Source organism: Rhinatrema bivittatum, chromosome 1 (genome assembly GCF_901001135.1).
Source record: "Rhinatrema bivittatum chromosome 1, aRhiBiv1.1, whole genome shotgun sequence".
NCBI classification, from domain to species: domain Eukaryota; kingdom Metazoa; phylum Chordata; class Amphibia; order Gymnophiona; family Rhinatrematidae; genus Rhinatrema; species Rhinatrema bivittatum.
In genome coordinates this window covers 753,482,843-753,502,664 of record NC_042615.1, presented here as the reverse complement: position 1 = coordinate 753,502,664, position 19,822 = coordinate 753,482,843, and the positions used below count along the sequence as shown (strand labels likewise).

At 44.6% G+C, this 19,822-nt stretch overlaps 1 protein-coding gene across 5 annotated transcripts in view; it reads right to left on the bottom strand.

Moving 5' to 3' along the window:
* Positions 1-4,224, bottom strand: part of NADK2 (NAD kinase 2, mitochondrial) — a 159,704-nt gene extending 155,480 nt beyond the window's left edge. For all 5 annotated transcript variants that reach the window (XM_029578776.1, XM_029578796.1, XM_029578813.1 and 2 more), the window contains exon 1: positions 3,855-4,224. In XM_029578776.1, the coding sequence (XP_029434636.1) occupies positions 3,855-4,115 (261 nt within the window). In that variant the 5' untranslated portion in view covers positions 4,116-4,224. The remainder of the gene's footprint in view (positions 1-3,854) is intronic.
* Between the last annotated feature and the right edge of the window lie 15,598 nt (positions 4,225-19,822).

Genomic DNA, 19,822 nt, shown 5'->3' with positions numbered 1-19,822 from the left:
CAAAAACAAAAACACAACTTACCTTCTATCCATTCCACAATGTTGCTCACCAAAATATTGAACAGAATTGATCCCAATACCAATCCCTGTGGCACTCCACTTAACACTGTTCTCTCTTCAGAGTTTGTTCCATTTACCATTACATGCCGTCTCCTGTCAATCAGTTTGTGGTCCACTACACCACCTTGGCACAGAGTTCCAGGCTTCTCATTTTATTCACGAGGCTCTTATGTGGAACCATATCAAAAGCTTTGCTGAAATCCAAATCCAGCGATCTGCCTTGGTCCAATTCTCTAGTCATTCAATTAAAAAAAAAAAAAAATCTGATTTATCCAACAGGATCTTCCTCTGGTGAATCAATGCTGCCTTGGGTCCAGCAATCCTCCAGATTGGAGCTAATTCACTATCCTTTCCTTCAGCAGCATCTCCATTCATTTTCCCACCACTGGTCTGTAGTTTCCAGCCTCCTCTCTGCTACCACACAGCACCACTCCCGTTTCCAGGGATCTATTGAATAGGTCTTTCAGCGGATCCACCAGAACATCTGAGCTCCCTCGGTATCGCGTCTGGCCCCCATGGCCTTATGCACTTTCAGTTTTCCTAGCTCTTCCCATATATTCTCTGCTGTAAACTGTTTCATATGGTCTTCTCAACCCACAATGGTCCTTCTCCGGGGTTTTCTTTCATGAATACTGAACTGAAGTATTTGTTTAATATTTCGGCCATTTCTTAGTTACTCTTCACACATTGCTCCTTGTCACCTTTCAATTTCACTATTCTTCTTCCAGCCTCCTCTCTCTCATATCTGAAAAAATATTTTGTCACCTCACTTTACCTCTTTGGAATTCCTTTCCTCCACTGCAATGCCCATGCCTGCTGTGGTCCACTAACAGATCTATGTCCCATTAGAGCACATTTTCTCACCAGAAGTTCCCTCCAATTGAATTTTAAGCTAGAAAATTCTAGGCAGATCAAACTGTCCAATTTCAGTTCATCCTTGCTAAAGAGCTCACGCTGTGTTCTGTCATATTTATTGATCTGAATAATAAGAACAAAGATTTTGATCACTTCTTGATATAAATGTTGCTGGTACTGCACATGTATTTTCCTTTAGTTTTTTCTCATGCATATTGTGAAAAATTCAATAAAAAAAGATTGTTTATAAACAAAGTTGTATTCATTTATTAAACTGGATATTGTATGTCATAATATGTTAATTATGAATGTTTGACTTGTACACTGCTGTGATCTTTGGAACAGCAGTAGATAAATGCAATACATAAAGAGAAGCCTCATTTTCTGTGTCATATCATTAAGATTCAGGAGTGCTTTGGAAATTTCTTCTATGATAAATCTGATAAATGATAAAACTTAATCAACTTGCTGACAAAAAGTTCTTTTCTAATTTAATAAATAAAGTACAAAAAATAAACAGGATATCAAGATATCACATATCTTAATGTTTATATAATGAAATAAGATCCATGATCAAAACAAATACAAAAAAAAAAAAGATAAATATTCAGTCTCCTGTGTTTCCTTTCCCACCTCCCAACCCATTCTCCCTCCCCGATATGGGCAATCCCCTTATAGCCACTACGATGCGTGTACAACTGTCTACAATAGGTCAATGTTTTGCACTCCGATCCTGACTCCAGAGCTTCCCTACAAGTAATGTATGGTGCCCAAGATTTTTTAAACTTCATAACTTGTATCATGTATATATTATACATTAACCTTACACCACCATGCTAATTCAAAATCTTGCTGCACTTAAAGTGTATAAAATCAAACACCCATCTTTCTCATCCAATTCAATCTCCATGGTCACCAATAAGAGTTAGGGTGACAAACTCCAATAACCAGTAATCTCATATTAGGTCAATAATCATATCCCAATATCTACCCACCTTTGGGCATTCCCAGCATATATGTAGAAGTGTCCTTTCCCTCCACATCTACACCAGCAGAGAGCCAAGACATATGGAAACATTTTATTCAATTTAAACAGAATCAAATACCACCTATAAAGAACCTTATATCCATTTTCTAAAATTTGTGATGAAACAGAACACCTCCCCATCATTTGAAAACACAAATCTCATATCTTCTATTGTATCTCCAAAATTGTGTTCCCAAGCCAAGATTGTCTGTAACAATCCTAGAGCGAACAATGCTAACTGTAAATAAAGGGAACCTATCTTTTTCCTCCAATAAGTGTTTAGGACATAACTCTTCAAATGAGCAAATATCTCCTCTGTCCTAGATCTATTCCAGTCTCTCAAGTCCCAGGTCTAGCCAGCACGATATCATTGCACTCTCGGTTCCTGGAAGGAAATCTCTATTAGAAATAAAAGAGGTTTGAAGCCAAAACTGTTTATTCCCTAGTAAAGGCTTTCTATATTTTGTCCAAATCGCTAATGTTAATTGGGTAAAATTTGCTGTAAGAGCTGAAAATAGTCAAAACTTAGTTTTTCCAGGTTTATTTTGTTTATCCTGTTTATTTTGACCAGTAACAGCAGTACATACCTCTAATTTTCCTGCTGAAATGGTCCAGAAATGTTTATCATGAACCTGCTTCTTTCTCCCCTCAATATTCTGTTACTCAAGGACTGATGTAATAAAGTGTACTCAGCAGAGTACACTTTATTACACAATTGTGTGCAAATTTTACTGCCAACGCAAAGGATTTTACACCAAAACTTGCTTATACAACAACCAGGCCAATCCAATAAATCAGAGCAGAAAAACAGGCACTCAGTGTTGAGCACCCGCTTTCCTAACCCACACCCAGTCACCTCTCCTGGGCACAGGATCAAATATTTAAATTAGGGGTAACTCTGCCAAGGAAGTGCTAGGGACAAATGTGTGCCCCTAGTGCCTCCTCAGCAGTAGGCACCCAGGAGAAGTCAGCTGTCAGTGGGCTAGGAAAAACAGATGTTCAATTTTATGAGCATCTGTTTTCCTAACTTGTGCACAGCCAAAGGTTAGGAAAATGGACGCTCATTAATTGAGCATCCCTTTTCCTATCCTGACCACCAGCAAAAATGTTTTTGCATGTGATTATCGCCATTAGTTTTGCAAGGGGGTGGGGGTTTGGAACACATTTTGGACACACTAATCCCCTTACAAAATAAGGGGCTGTGGACATGGTCCAAAACCCGGATCCAACCATGGGTTAAACGGTGCGATCGACTAATGCACTGTATTGGATCAGCCTGAACGTGCATACAGGTTACTTTACTCCCATACAAATCCCAAGCTAATGAAGGCATTGGCTATTACCCTCCTTCTCCCCCCCCCCCCCAAATCAGAGAGGTTCGCTGATTTACTTCCTGTATTCTTAGCACTGGAAACTTTACTCCACATGGGACTAGGTGTTAAGTTTCCAGGGCTAATGTTAGTCTACTCTATAGGAAGAAGCTAGAATTCCAGTGACGGAACCTGTAGTCAGGATTTTATCCACAGAGAGCATTTTTTGTACCCATATCTTCTGCACATAAATCATGATTTTATGCATGTTAAGCATTTTTAATGCACATTTTCGGGTCTAAACACTTTTTAATTTCTAATGTGCTAGCTTACTACATGAGAAATTTTAAAAAACTTTTATCATATGTATTTAAGAAAACTGCGCTGAATTTCAGTTTTAAGGGTCAGCTAATTACTTTGCCTTCTCTGAGCTATGTAAACTCACGGATACACTGCCCATGTGTAAATGCCCAGAAAACCTTGAGCTGCTCATCAATTTGAAGAGCCAGTTTCAGCTTAACCAAAAAAAAAAAAAAAAAAGTCATTTTTCTGCTTTGACCTAAACATTTATAGTCTATTGCAAACCCCCGAGCCGGACTCACCAGCTCCTTGAGGTCCTGCTCCGAGAGCCCCGCGTACCGGTAGCGTTGTTGCTCGAACTCGTAGCGGGTGGTTTTGGTCACCACAGCCACCTTGGAAGGCCGGAAGGCGGTCGCCTGCTGCGGCTGCAGCAGCTCCTGCTGCTGGCCGGGGCGCCCCTGCTGCGTCATTATGCGCCGTGCCCCGGGGAAAAGCGAGGGAGGGCGGGGGGCGGCAATCGCCGCGGCACACTTACAACAAAACAATCGGCGGTAAGAGATCATGGTCCCGAAAGTGTGGGGGGGCGAAGGGAGGGACAAAACCCCCCAACAAGTCCTCCGCCTGCTCGGCACACTTCCTTCTATTTGACGCCCCCTTGCGTGATGACGCTATTACAGGGCGTTGATTGACGTTACCGCCTGAGAGATGGGTGTTTTCTAGACCCTCCAATAGGAAATTAGGGCGATAAGATAGCGAGGGGGCCAAAAAAAAAACGGAGATGCAGGTAGGAGGGCGGGGCCTATTCGGAAGGGAGAACTTGCGCCTGCCGTTTGAACTTTGGAGTCAGGGATGAGCGGTGGTGATGGTAGTGGTACTTGGGATCCTTGCTGCATTCTGTTTCATGTTTGTATAAAGGAGAGACGTAAAAAGGAGAGACGTAAAAAGAGAAAGTGGAGTAGAGGGACCTGCCAAAAACCTAAACAAGTTTATAGGCAGGTTTCATACAGTGCCGGATTTAAGATTTTCAAAACCAGATATCACCTCAACATAATTTTCAAGAAATATTTCTAATATATTGTAATAAAGAGAAAAAAATCTCTAAGTGATTCAAATAAGTTCAATCCAATTTTCTATCCACCATCACAGTGGAGAAAATTTTTTGGGAAAGATGAGGAAGGTTTCATATAACTTCATGGCATTGCATCCAGCAATGTATACTGTTTCTAATCATAAACCAACCTCCTCCAACCCGTGATTAATTTTTGTATTTTTAGCGTGATAAATTTAATGAAAAAAATGACTTAAAAATATTTCCTTGAAGTGTAGCTTTAAATCCTTTACCCTCAGTGGGGTTTACACTCAAAACGGTTCCAGCACAATTCTGAATGGACGCTGAAAGGAAGTTATCAATTTGACTAGGGGAAAACCCCGTCACTCTTTTACATCCAAGAAATTCGTTGATCAAAAAATGATTCTTGATGAACGGCGAACAAACATTCTACAATTTTGCTAAGCTGACAGCTCATCACATGTTCGTGTCTGGAACCTTTCGTAGAAAATTCATTACATGATTGAGATATCATTAACCTCACATTTTTAAACAAACGCAAATAATTCTCAATGAACGCCGATGCTGAATCTTTGAAGATTTTATGAGGGGAACTTCCCCGTTACTTATCTATACACGATCAAACTTTTGGCTCCATGTCCCTATCCCGACAAGGCCTCGTTTCGAATCGTGGATTCTTCATCAGGGGACAGTAATTTTCAATCCTCTGTTTGAAGGCTTTACGGCGTCTTCACCAATTTCCACTCGCCACATACATGGTCGCCATTGTTAAATCTAAAACCACAGGTAGCGTCTCTCTTTTTATTCACATCGGGCTCCTTCAAATTCGACCAATCACTGAAGAACCCTTTACAACGTCATTACGTCGGTGCTACGGAGAGACCTGATCTCACAACAAGGTGTTCCATTCCAATTCTTCATTTAATCCCTTAGGGGATTGCGTACCCAAAGTGAAAATCCAGTAAGCTTCTCTCAATTCCAACAAATGTTTACGGTCACCACCGCGAGGAGAGATGGTTACATGATCAATAATAGTCCATTTTATTTGAGAAAATACATGATCATTCTGTACACAATGTGCAACTATAGGAGCAGTCAGCACACGCATCTGTACTCGAGATTTATGCTCATTCAATCTGGTTTTTATATTCCGGGTTGTTCTTCCAATGTATACTTTAGGGCAACTGCACCATAAAGCGTATACTACATACCTGGAATTACAAGAAGTGTGAGTTCTTCTCTTAATCTTGTATCCAGACACTGGATCTTGCCATTCTTGACCCTCTATGCATGTGTTACAATGGTTACATTGATTACATTTAAAGTGATTACATTTAAAGTGACCAGTAATGTCATTACTCAATGATGTAAATGACTGAGCATGTACTAAATAGTCCTTAATGTTATTGCCCCTAGAAGTAACAATCCAGCATAGCTCTCTGTTTCAACAGCAGGGGAGAAAGTCTGATACTTCACGTTCAACGCATATCCAGCATAGCTCTCTGCTTCAACGGCAGGGAAGAAAGTCTGATACTTCACTTCCAACGCATAGCCATCATAGCTCTCTGCTTCAACGGCAGGGGAGAAAGTCTGATACTTCACGTTCAACGCATATCCAGCATAGCTCTCTGCTTCAACGGCAGGGGAGAAAGTCTGATACTTCACTTCCAACGCATATCCAGCATAGCTCTCTGCTTCAACGGCAGGGGAGAAAGTCTGATACTTCGCTTTCAACCCATATCCAGCATAGCTCTCTGCTTCAACGGCAGGGGAGAAAGTCTGATACTTCACTTCAATGCATAGCCAGCATAGCTCTCTGCTTCAATGGCAGGGGAGAAAGTCTGTTACTTCACTTTCAACGCATAGCCAGCATAGCTCTCTGCTTCAACGGCAGGGGAGAAAGTCTGTTACTTCACTTTCAAAGCATAGCCAGTATAGCTCTCTGCTTCAACGGCAGGGGAGAAAGTCTGATACTTGGGTTGTCTGCGGACTATTTTCTGGAAGATATTAATTACCGCATTAAAGATGAATTAACAGCCCATGAGCTCCCTGATACCTTGGAATCCCTCATTGATGTTGCAGGACAAATTGATTGTCGTCTGCATGAGCGCTCACAAGAAATAAAGGGTCCCAAGAAGATGACACCGAGAGTTCCACGTCCTCGTCCTGCACCAGTTACACAGACCACTTCCATACCCAGTACAGAAGAGGAAAAACCCATGCAATTAGGCCGCAGCCATCTAACAGCCAAGGAGAGGTGTTATCGTAAAAGGTTAGGCCTCTGTATATATTGTGGACAGCCTGGCCATGCAGTCCCCTCCTGTCCTATCTGTCCGGGAAATTCACAGACCTAGGATCCGCCAAAGGACTCCTCCTAGGTTTAACCTCTCCATCTCCTCCACTGACTCTCCCAGTCTCCATCATATCGAATACACTTGAATTCCACACATAAGCTATAGTGGACTCCAGTGCCGGGGGAAACTTAGACAACTCGTAGAGCACCTACGAATTCCCACTGTCCGGACACCTATGCCACTGCTGTTATCTTCCATACACGGCGAGCCACTTCCTGGTGAGGTCACTTATTCTACTCAATCCATTCATCTCCACATGGGGTCGCTCCACTCGGAGACCATCTCCTTCCTGGTTTTGGATAAAGCTATTCACCCGGTTGTACTTGGAATACCCTGGTTACAGACACACTCACCCCAGTTTGACTGGAACATGGAACTATCCCAATGGGGAAGAAACTGTCACAGGAGGTGTCTGTAAGAAGTCACCCCCATACTGTGCCTAACCACAACCACCTCACTTCCGGGCCTACCTCAGCAATATTCATCCTTCCAGGACGTATTCTCTAAAAAGGCAGCAGATACTCTGCCCCCTCACTGGTCCTTTGACTGTGCCATTAATTTAGTACCTAATTCCGAACCTCCCAGAGGAAGGGTGTACCCACTTTCTCTGTCAGAGACCCAGGCTATGTCAGCCTATATTCAAGAGAACTTGGTGAAGGGCTTCGTTAGGCCTTCTAAATCTCCAGCCGGGGCCGGATTCTTTTTTGTGGGTAAGAAGGATGGATCCCTTCGCCCATGTATAGACTACCGCGGACTAAATTAGATCACCTTGAAGGACCGCTACCCATTGCCACTGATTTAAAACTTTTTGATTGGCTCCAAGTGGCCAAAATATTCACAAAGCTGGACCTCAGAGGTGCATAAAACTTGGTCCACATACACATGATATTTTCAGGGACATGTTGTACAGTTGTGTGGTAGTATATCTCGATGACATACTGGTCTTCTCCAAAACCTACAGAACCATCAAGTAGACGTTGCCAACGTTCTCCAAAGACTCAGGGATAATCAACTATACGCCAAATTAGAGAAATGCTCCTTCCATCAGGAATCCGTTCCATTTCTTGGCTATGTGGTATCCAGCCGGGGTTTCCAAATTGACCCACAAAGGACCAAAAGTATCCGGGACTGGCCCCAACCTACTGGTCTTAAGGCGTTGCATAGATTTCTCGGATTCACGAACTACTACAGGTCCTTCATTCATCACTGCTCCACCTTGACCGCGCCTCTTACAGCCATGACGTGGAAGGGAACCAATCCCTCTAATTGGTCTGAAGACGCCATTGTCGCCTTCCAGAAACTTAAAGAAGCATTTATCCAGGAACCACATCTACACTATCCCAATCTCCGACGACCATTCATTGTTGAGGTAGATGCTTCGGACATCAGAGTTGGTGCTATCCTTAGTCAACACAGTGACACCCATACACTACATCCTTGCTTCTTCTCTCGGCGGTTCTCCCCTGCCGAGCAGAATTATGGGATAGGAGACCAGGACCTACTTGCCATCAAATTGGCGTTCGAAGAATGGTGCCCATGGCTCGAAGGTGCACAACACCAGATAACGGTCTACACTGACCATATTTCAGAATATGATGAATGAGATGTTCAGAGACATGCTCTACAGTTGCATTGTGGTCTATCTGGACGACATCCTGATATTTTCACAGGACCTCCAGAGCCATCACCAGGACGTCGCCAACGTCCTGCAATGCCTACGGGACAACCAGTTATATGCCAAGCTGGAGAAATGTGCTTTCAACCAAGAGTCTGTCCCTTTTCTAGGCTATGTGGTCTTGAGCCAGGGTTTCCAGATGGATCCGCAGAAGACCAAGAGTATTCGCGATTGGCCTCAACCAACGGGCTTTAAGGCACTCCGAAGATTTCTTAGTTTTACGAACTATTACAGGTCATTCATCCATCATTATTCTACACTAACCGCCCCACTCACAGCCATGACTCATAAGGGAGCAAATCCCTCTCAGTGGTCAACCGAGGCCGTGACCACCTTCCAGAAGCTCAAGGAGGCGTTCCTACAAGAACCATGCTTGCATTATCTTGACCCCCGATGACCCTTCATCGTCGAACTGGACGCTTCGGATGGCGGTGTTGGTGCGGTTCTCAGCCAGCATTCAGCCAATCACACCTTGCACCTGTGCTCTTTCTTCTCCCGACATTTCTCCCCGGCTGAGCATAATTATGGAATTGGGGACAAGGAATTACTGGCGATTAAACTGGCCTTCGAGGATTGGTGTTCCTGGTTCGAGGGAGTGCAGCACCAGATCACGGTATATACTGACCACAAGAACCTTGAGTACCTGCACCATGTTCAAGCCTTAATCACAGACAGGCCCGCTGGTCCCTCTTTTTTACTCAGTTCCACTTCCTACTACGATACCGGCCAGCCAATAAGAACGCTCGAGGCAACGCACTCTCTCGTTCATTCACCACTGAAGATGTTCCGGATGTTCCACAGCACAACATTGATCCAACTAAAGTTCTCCTTTCCACCACACTCACAGTGCCATCTGGGAAGATGATGGTTCCTCGACCACTTCAAAAGAAAATCCTCCGCTGGGCTCATGATTCCTTGCTGGCAGGCCACCCCGGACAAGCTAGAACTCTTTCCACTCTCAAGAGATTCTATTGGTGGTCAACTATGAAGAAAGATGCTCAAGCATATGTGGAATCATGTCCCACTTGCGCTTGTCAGAAGCCAACGGTGGGCCATCCTTGGGGTCTCCTACAACCTCTTCCTGCACCCAGTGAGCCGTGAGCCATAAGAGTATAGTGATAGGAGTATACTACCGTCCACCTGGACAAAATGGTCAGACAGATGATGAAATGCTAAGAGAAATCAGGGAAGCAAACCAATTTGGCAGTGCAATAATAATGGGAGATTTCAATTACCCCAATATTGACTGGGTAAATGTATCATCAGGACTTGCTAGAGACATAAAGTTCCTGGATGTAATAAATGATTGCTTCATGGAGCAATTGGTTCAGGAACCAACAAGAGAAGGAGCTATTTTAGATTTAATTCTTAGTGGAACGCAGGACTTGGTGAGAGAGGTAACGGTGGTGGGGCCACTTGGGAACAGTGATCATAACATGATCAAATTTAAACTAATAATTGGAAGGGGGACAATAAGTAAATCTGCAGCTCTAATACTAAACTTTCAAAAGGGAAACTTTGATAAAATGAGGAAAATAGTTAGAAAAAAACTGAAACATGCAGCTGCAAAGGTTAAAAGTGTTCAACAGGCTTGGACATTGTTTAAAAATACAATCCTAGAGGTGCAGTCCATATGTATTCCATGCATTAAGAAAGGTGGAAGGAAGGCAAAACGATTACCGTCATGGTTAAAAGGTGAGGTGAAAGAGGCTATTTTAGCCAAAAAAACATCCTTCAAAATTGGAAGAAGGATCCATCTGAAGAAAATAGGATAAAACATAAGCATTGTCAAGTTAAGTATAAAACATTGATAAGACAGGCGAAGAGAGAATTTGAAATGAAGTTGGCCATAGAGGCAAAAACTCATAATAAAACTTTTTAAAATATATCCAAAGCAAGAAACCTGTGAGGTAGTCAGTTGAACCATTAGATGACCGAGGGGTTAAAGGGGCTCTTAGGGAAGATAAGGCCATTGCAGAAAGACTAAATGAATTCTTTGCTTCCGTGTTTACTAATGAGAATGTTGGGGAGATACCAGTTCCAGAGATGGTTTTCAGCGGTGATGAGTCAGACAAACTGAACGAAATCACTGTGAACCTGGAAGATGTAGTAGGCCAGATTGACAAACTAAAGAGTAGCAAATCACCTGGACCGGATGGTATATATCCTATGGTATTGAAGGAACTCAAAAATGAAATTTCTGATCTATTAGTTAAAATTTGTAACCTATCATTACAATCATCCATTGTACCTGAAGACTGGAGGGTGGCCAATGTAACCCCAATATTTATTTAATTTATTTATTTATTTATTTAACATTTTTCTATACCGAACTTCATGACAAGCTTCATATCAGGCCAGTTTACAAGGACCCAGGGGCAATCCAGGTAACTATAGACCAGTGAGCCTGACTTCAGTGCCTGGAAAAATAGTAGAAACTATTCTCAAGATCAAAATCGTAGAGCATATAGAAAGACATGATTTAATGAGACACAGTCAACATGGATTTACCCAAGGGAAGTCTTGCCTAACAAATCTGCTTCATTTTTTTGAAGGAGTTAATAAACATGTGGATAAAGCCGAACCGGTAAATGTAGTGTATTTGGATTTTCAGAAGGTGTTTGACAAAATCCCTCATGAGAGGCTTCTACGAAAACTAAAAAGTCATGGGATAGGAGGCGATGTCCTTTCATGGATTACAAACTGTTAAAAGACAGGAAACAGGAGGACGAACGAGCAGGAGAGAGGGAGCAGGAGACGCAACTCACATCTCTGGACCCGGGGAAAGGACCTTCCCCGATTACCAGCGCGTCCACAGCGTCGGAGGGTGAGGCAGGAGGCGGGATCGGAAGCAGCCTTAAAAATCGGCCACCCAGCACTCCCTAACCCGAGGACGAACGAGCAGGAGAGAGGGAGCAGGAGACGCAACTCACATCTCTGGACCCGGAGAAAGGACCTTCCCCGATTACCAGCGCGTCCACAGCGTCGGAGGGTGAGGCAGGAGGCGGGACCGGAAGCGGCCTTAAAGATCAGCTAGCGCGTGGCACGCAGCAGAGCCAGCGTGCCGCTGAAGCCGCACGCACGCAGAAGCACGCTTTGCCGGGCTTCGCCGGATTCGCCGGACTTCGCTTTCGATCCAAGTAAGACTTCTTCTTTCTCCTGCTTGTTTGGGGACATCTAGTTTCAATATAAATCTAGCTTAGAGGTGAAACTTTTCTTGTGCGTGTTTAAGGGCAAAATGCCCCCAAAACGGAAGGGAAGAGTACGAGTTTTTCCTGCTCTTCCGGTACCATCATCTCTCCAGCAACAAGAAATTACAAGTTTCATGGCCTCGCCTATATTAAAAATTAAAGGTACCGAAGACTCTGGTGAGCCGGAGGATCAGGGAGGATCCACTGTGCCTGCAGAGGAGGCATCCTTGAGCCCTAACACCGGGCTACCACCTGAGCAAAGAGTACGGGGAAGTCTCCCTGAGGTTGGGGACCCTACTTCTGTAACCCTAAATTCAATAAGGGAGACAGAAGGAAAACCCCAGGAAAATCTTTCAGGTAGACAGGAAGATTCCTTGTCTACCAGTATCATACCAGGTATTCTCACCCATCCAGCTCTTGTAACGATGGACACACTGTGGGACATGTTGGCAGGAACTATGTCAAGTATTAAGAAACTGGAAGGGAAAGTTGATTTATTATGTGAAAAAAATCAACAGGAATATTCAACAACGCAGAAACAAATTAAAGACTCTGAAGAGAGGATAAAATATTTGGAAACACAAGAAAAGAAATCTTTGGATTTTAAGGCTATGGTGGTTAAGGATAAGGAAGTGCTGTCTAGGAGGATAGAGATACTAGAAAATAATGCTAAGCGATTAAATTTAAGAATTTTGAATTTTCCAAGAGTAGTTGGGGAGGAATCCCTAATAACTCTAAAGAAATTCTTGGTTGAAATTCTTGGTTTCTCTCTTGAGTATTCTCCAACTATTAATAATTGTTATTTCCTTCCAAAAACTAAAAATGAAAATGATAGATCAGAAATGCTTCAAGGGGACTTAACAAATTTCCTGGAGAATTCCTCAGCCAATGTTATTGACTGGGGAACTTTATTGGTAAATTTTTACAATATTTCTGATATTAATTCAACCATGAAAAAATACTTTAATAGATATCCAATAAATTTCCTTGGGAAACATTTTCCGGATCTGGCAATTTCAACTCAGCAGCGGCGTAAACAGGGCCGGCGGAAGCACTAGGCGAACTAGGCGATCGCCTAGGGCGCTGAGCATTAGGGGGCGCCGAGCCGCTGATGGCCAATGGCCGCCGGTGGACGTCATCCCAATAGCGGCTGAGCGGTGAACTACTGCTATGCTGCGTGCCGAATACACACAGCAAGAAGATCGGCGGGGCCGTGGTGGAGCTCAAGTCACCACGGCCGGAAGAAAACAATCGCGTCTAAACATGCTGGTGCTCCAGCTCCTTCCTGCTCGCGGCGGCCCCGGAAGAAAAATGTTGCCGGAGCCGCGCGGGCAGGAAGGAGGAGGAGCATCAGCCAATGCAGGAGCTTCTCCTCCTTCCTGCCAGCGCGGCCCCGGAAGAAAAATGTTGCCGGAGCCGCGCGGGCAGGAAGGAGGAGGAGCACCAGCCAATGCAGGAGCTTCTCCTCCTTCCTGCCCGCGCGGCCCCGGAAGAAAAATGTTGCCGGAGCCGCGCGGGCAGGAAGGAGGAGGATCATCAGCCAATGCAGGAGCTTCTCCTCCTTCCTGCCCGCGCGGCCCCGGAAGAAAAATGTTGCCGGAGCCGCGCGCGCGGGCAGGAAAGAGGAGGAGCATCAGCCGCGTACAGAAGAGGAGCAGCGCGGCTCGAGAAGTCCGGGTCCGCTGCAGAGCCCATCCTGCAGCGGCCCGTGAAGAGGAGGCCCAGAGGTGAGAGAGAGACTGAGGGTTTGTACAGTGTGTATGTGTGCGTGTATGAGATGAGTTGAGAGACTGTGTGTGGGAGTGAGGACCTGAATGTTTGCAGAGACAGCATGTGAGAGCCTCTGTGTGTGTGTGAGAGAGACAGCATGTGACAATGAGAGCCTGTGCTTGAGCAAGACAGCATGTGGGAGTGAGGGAGAGCCTGTGTGCCAGAGTCAGACAGCATGTGCAAGAGAGAGACTGTGTATACATGATTGTATGAGAGAGAGCATGTGAGAGTGAGTGCCTGTGTATGTGTGTGTGTGAGAGAGAGAGAAAGCATGTGAGAATGAGAACCTGACTGTGTGTTTGAGGGAAGAAGACAGATGGAGAGAAAAGAAATATGTTATAAAAGGAATTGGCAAAAAAAATAAGAAAGGGAAGGTGGAAAAAAAAAAAGCCTGTGACCAACTGATTAGAAAACTAAGATCAGACAGCAAATGTAAAAAAAAATAAATTATTTTTTACTGATTGGAACATGTAATCTTTGGGAATGTGCAAGAGTAGCACTTTCTCTATGCGGATCTCACAATGTACCATGAGGCCTGCACAGAGGAGGCAGCAGAATGGGCTTCAGTGCCAATAGTAGCAATCAGCACCTCCGCAATAGCCATACAGCAACAGTGACAGTGGCAGCAGAGGAATGAGAGAGGCTCTGAGGTTGCTGGCAAAAGAAAGAGAGGGGGGTCTCTGCCTTTAGTGTGTGCATGTGTATGAATGGGAGTTTGCCTGGCGGTGTATGTGTGTGAATGCATGGGTGCCTGCCTGAGGGTGTGTCTGTGTATGAGAATGAATGGGTGTCTTCCTGGGGTTTGTATGTGTGAGAATAGGTGCCTGCCTGTTTGTGCTGTATGTGTGTGTGTGTGTGTGAGAATAAATTGGTGCCTGCCTGGGGGTCTGGGTGTGAGAATGAATGTGTGCATGCCTGGGGGATGGGGAGGGAGTGGTGTGAAAATGAATGGGAGCCCGCCTGGGGGTCAGTGTGAGAATGACTGGGAGCTTGCCTGTGTGTGTGTGTGTGTGTTTGTGTGAGAACGATTGGAAGCTTGCCTGGGAGTGTGTGTTTGTGTGTATGTGAGGGAGCCAGTGAGAGCATGAGTGTGTATGAGAAAATCCAGGGGAGTAAGAGTTTGTGGGGGGGGGGGGGGGTGTGGAGGGGGAGAGAGTGCCTTAGAGCCTGAGTGTGTCAGTGTCTGTGAGAGCGAGAGGTTATGGTTGGGTATAAGAGCATGAATGTGTATGTATGTGACAGTGTATGTGTGAGAGAGAATGGACATGTGAGTATGTGTGAGAGAGAGAGGATAACCTCAATCAAGAGCTCCCATGTATGGACAGCAGGGGCTTTTAAAAATCCTTATTAGTTTTAATTATTGTGTGTTATTTGATATATGTGCTGTTTTGAAATATTTTATTGGTTTTAGGAAATTGTAAAAAATGTATATGATTTTAATTAATAGAAATTCTATTTATCAGTAGTTTTAAAATATTATTTTATTAGTATGGTTTTACTATTATAACTGATGCTTTATGTTTCTTGATTTTATTTGTTTTATGAAGAATGGTGGTTCTGTTTTTCCATTGTTAATACACAGAGTCTGGCTTCTTGGGGTTTCCATTTCAGTTTTTTCTAATTTGTGCTCCTTTATTTTGTATTCTGTATTTGGTGAGGGTCTGTCTCTGCTCTGTGTGTGTGACCATGATGAGAGATTCTGCTAGCATAGGGATCTATAGCAATCGGGTTTGTTTTGTTTTCTCATTAGGTGGAGTATTGGTATTCTAGGACCCAGTGTAATATTTACCCTTGCTTATTCACAGGTAGGGTTATTGTTGTTTGAGTCCTTGGTGTTATTACTGTTATGTTATGATGGGATTGCAGTATAGATTTTGAGTGTCTTTTTTGTGGTGTTTTGTGTTAGTTCACAATGTGCCTGGCAGTGGAAGCTGTTTGTGCTGCTGTTACTGTGAAGTGACACCAGAATTTGAAAATATCTTTCAGTATGATGAGCTGTAAGGGAAACATCCAAGCTCCATTGTTTGGGGGAATTTCAGTGGATGCACAGAGTTACAGAACTGGAGGTACAGGATTTATATTGACATTCTGTTCCTTCCTATATATTCCTGACTTCACTCTCATAGCCACATAGAATCAGTTGACTGAGGCTATCAACATAATTTTATAGTGTGAAACTGGCCAGCTTTTTAAAATAACGCAGAGGACCCTTTGGACTTTTTTATTAACACTTTTTTTTAATAACCAATTTTAAAGCAGGATCCATGCTATAGAGGTGGGTGAGATGAAGAAATGTCATTTTGGCGCCCCCCCCCCCCCCCCCCAATTCTTCTGTCTGGAGACACCACTGATTTTCTGTGACCTTAAGCATTAGTACAAGAAGGATTAAGGGGGGATGCTGGAGAGGCACACACATGCATTGGCCCCCGGGCACTGGAGACCCTTGGTACGCCACTGGGTGCGAGCCATATGGAGCCGCAAGTGGTGGCAAAGAGGAGTGGAGTTTGGCAGGCCGCAAGCAGTGCCCAACCTGCTTGCGACCCAGAAAACCCCAGTCAGCGGGCGTGATCGAGAATGAGGTAAGGGTCGGGCGCCTTCTCCCTTGCGAGAATGAGGTAAGGGTCGGGCGAGCCTTCTCCCTTGCGCCCCCCCGAGACCGGGGGGGCGCAAGGGAGAAGGCTCGCCTAGGGCGCCAAATCCCCTTGCACCGGCCCTGGGCGTAAAGCCTTCCTAGCTCACTGCCAAGAAGTTCTTTCTAGGGGTTTTTCATTTGCACTACGTTTTCCTTGTAAATGCATAATAAAGAGACAGGAAGATATGTATATATTTTTCACCCCGGACCAGTTAAATAATTTCTTAGAATCACTGAGAGTACCTTCATCAACCCCAGTGTCAACTTAGAAATGGAAATGGCATATAGGCATGTTAGATATTTCTTGAAAATATTGTTTCTCTTTTTTATAATACTCTCCCAGTATCTGATGAAACTAAAATATTCCTCCATGTTGATTGATGTTTAAAATAGTAGTAGTTTAATTTAATGGATACGGAAATATGTTGCTTAATTGGAAATTTCAAACTATACTATTGTATTTCATATGCAATATTTGATTTATTGTATTGATTTGAAAATTGAGAAATAAAGAATTAAAAAAAAAAAAGACAGGAAACAGAGTAGGATTAAATGGTCAATTTTCTCAGTGGAAAAGGGTAAACAGTGGAGTGCCTCAGGGATCTGTACTTGGACCGGTGCTTTTCAATATATATATAAATAATCTGGAAAGGAAAACGACGAGTGAGGTTATCAAATTTGCGGATGATACAAAATTATTCTGAGTAGTTAAATCACAAGCAGACTGTGATACATTACAGGAGGACCTTGCAAGACTGGAAGATTGGCATCCAAATGGCAGATGAAATTTAATGTGGACAAGTGCAAGGTGTTGCATATAGGGAAAAATAACCCTTGCTGTAGTTACACGACGTTAGGTTCCATATTAGGAGCTACCACCCAGGAAAAAGATCTAGACATCATAGTGGATAATACTTTAAAATCGTCGGCTCACTGTGCTGCAGCAGTCAAAAAAGTAGAATTTTAGGAATTATTAGGAAGGGAATGGTTAATAGAACGGAAAATGTCATAATGCCTCTATATTGCTCCATGGTGAGACCGCATCTTGAATACTGTGTACAATTCTGGTCGCCGTATCTCAAAAAAGATATAGTTGCGATGGAAAAGGTACAGAGAAGGGCAACCAAAATGATAAAGGGGATGGAACAGCTCCCCTATGAGGAAAGGCTGAAGAGGTTAGGGCTGTTCAGCTTGGAGAAGAGACGGCTGAGGGGGGATATGATAGAGGTCTTTAAGATCATGAGAGGTCTTGAACGAGTAGATGTGACTCGGTTATTTACACTTTCAAATAATAGAAGGACTAGGGGGCAGTCCATGAAGTTAGCAAGTAGCACATTTAAGACTAATTGGAGAAAATTCTTTTTCACGCAACGCACAATAAAGCTCTGGAATTTGTTGCCAGAGGATGTGGTTAGTGCAGTTAGTGTAGTTGGGTTCAAAAAAGGTTTGGATAAGTTCTTGGAGGAGAAGTCCATTAACGGCTATTAATCAAGTTTACTTAGGGAATAGCCACTGCTATTAATTGCATCAGTAGCATGGGATCGTCTTAGTGTTTGGATAATTGCCAGTTTCTTGTGGCCTGGTTTGGCCTTTGTTGGAAACAGGATGCTGGGCTTGATGGACCCTTGGTCTGACCCAGCATGGCAATTTCTTATGTTCTTATTTCATTGTGGACCTCCCTTCTTCCAATGGCAACAACACCATTTGGGCTACTGTGGACTGATTTTCAAAGATGGCTCACTTTGTGGTATTACCTGGTCTTCCTTCAGCCCCAGAATTAGCCAAATTGTTCATTCGACACATCTTTCGCCTCTACGGACTCCCGAAACACATACTCTCTGACCGAGATGTACAATTTATGGTCAGGTTTTGGAGGTCACTATGTAAAATATTCATTATTGCCTTGGACCTCACATCGGCCTATCACCCGCAGACAGACAGAGAGGACGAACCGAACCCTGAAACAATTTATTCGGGCGTATGTGAACTCTCGGCAGAATGACTGGTCCGACTTACTACCCTGGGCTAAATTCACCTTAAACTCCCACCAGTCTGCATCCACCAGGTCATCACCCTTTCAGTTGCCTCCTCTTCCACTACCTCTGTTGGTGTCTTCTCCAGCGGCACAGGCTACTGCACAAGAGTTACATCAGCTTTGAGATCACACCAAATAACTTCTACAGCAAGCCGCCCAGAAGTCAAAGAAGTTCTACGATGCTCATCATCGGGCAGCTCCACAGTTTAACCCTGGAGACAAGGTGTGGCTCAGCACTCGCTTTATTTGCTTGAAACTACCTTCAGCCCGCTTCGCTCCCAGATGCATCGGGCCTTTCCCGGTACTTCGCTGGCTAGGTCCAGTCACTTACAGTCTTCGCCTGCCCACATCGCTCAAGATTCATAACGCCTTCCACATCTCACTACTAAAGCCTCTCATCTTGCCCGAGTTCTCCAAGAAACCACCAGAGCCCCAACCTCTGGCATCAGAGGAGTACATTACGTTTCAAGTACAGGACATCCTGGACGTAAGGAAGTGTGGGAAGAATGGGAATATTTGATCTCCTGGGAAGGATTCGGCCCTGAAGAAAACAGCTGGGAGCCTGCAGTCAATATTCTTGACAAAGAACTGATCAAGCAGTTCCATGCTTCTCACCCTAGAAAACCCAAACCCCCGGGGAGGGGCCTTAAGAAGGGGGGTACTGTTAAGCCCGTCGGTCGCAGATGGCTGCGACCGCTGTTGCTCACCTTATGCCTCTCCTCACTATCTCCGTTGGGTAGTCTTGCGACCTCCGCCAGCTACCGCTGGCCTGCCTACTCCTGTTCTTGGGCCTCCCGGGACGGCTTAGATGCTGCCAACCGCCATCTTGCCCTCGGAGTTCCTTAGGCGCGTGCGCGCTCTCGGGCCAATCTTATTCACGTCATGGCTGGAACCTCGGGGGCGTCCCCCCCCGGATGACGTCACCCATCTCCTAAGCCAACTGGTCCTTTCTGCCTACAACTTGGCAAAGAGTTCCCTCATTGCTGAATCCGCTTCGCTCACTACAGACTTCCCGTTCCAGTTCCTGCTTCCTCGGCGTGAGACGTCTTGGGTACCCACTCCTTGGGGGCCTTTTCCTCGTCTCTGGCTATCCACTCCTTGGAGGGCCTTGCGCCTAGCCTGCTTCATTCCCCGGGGCTTCCTCTGGAACTTTCACTACTTCTATTGTGAGTACTCTGCTTCGCGGATCACTTCTGTTACATCCCCACTGAGAAATCCTCATCGGCATACCCTGCTCTGCGGACCATTGCCGTATCATTTCTACTGAGGAACCCTCATCGGCATACCCCGCTCTGCGGACCATTGCTGTATCATCTCTGCTGAGGAACCCTCATTGGCGTACCCCGCTCCGCGGACCATTGCTGTATCGTCTCTACAGATGACTCCTCCTTGGGTGTACCCCACTTCACAGACCCCGTGGCACTTCGGTGTCTGTGTGACTTTCTTGAAAGACCCCCGCTCCACAGGCAGTGTCACTCTCTCTCTCCAATACCTGCTGTTACACACACACTGCAGCTGAGACCTGGCCTCCCAATGGTGAGGCT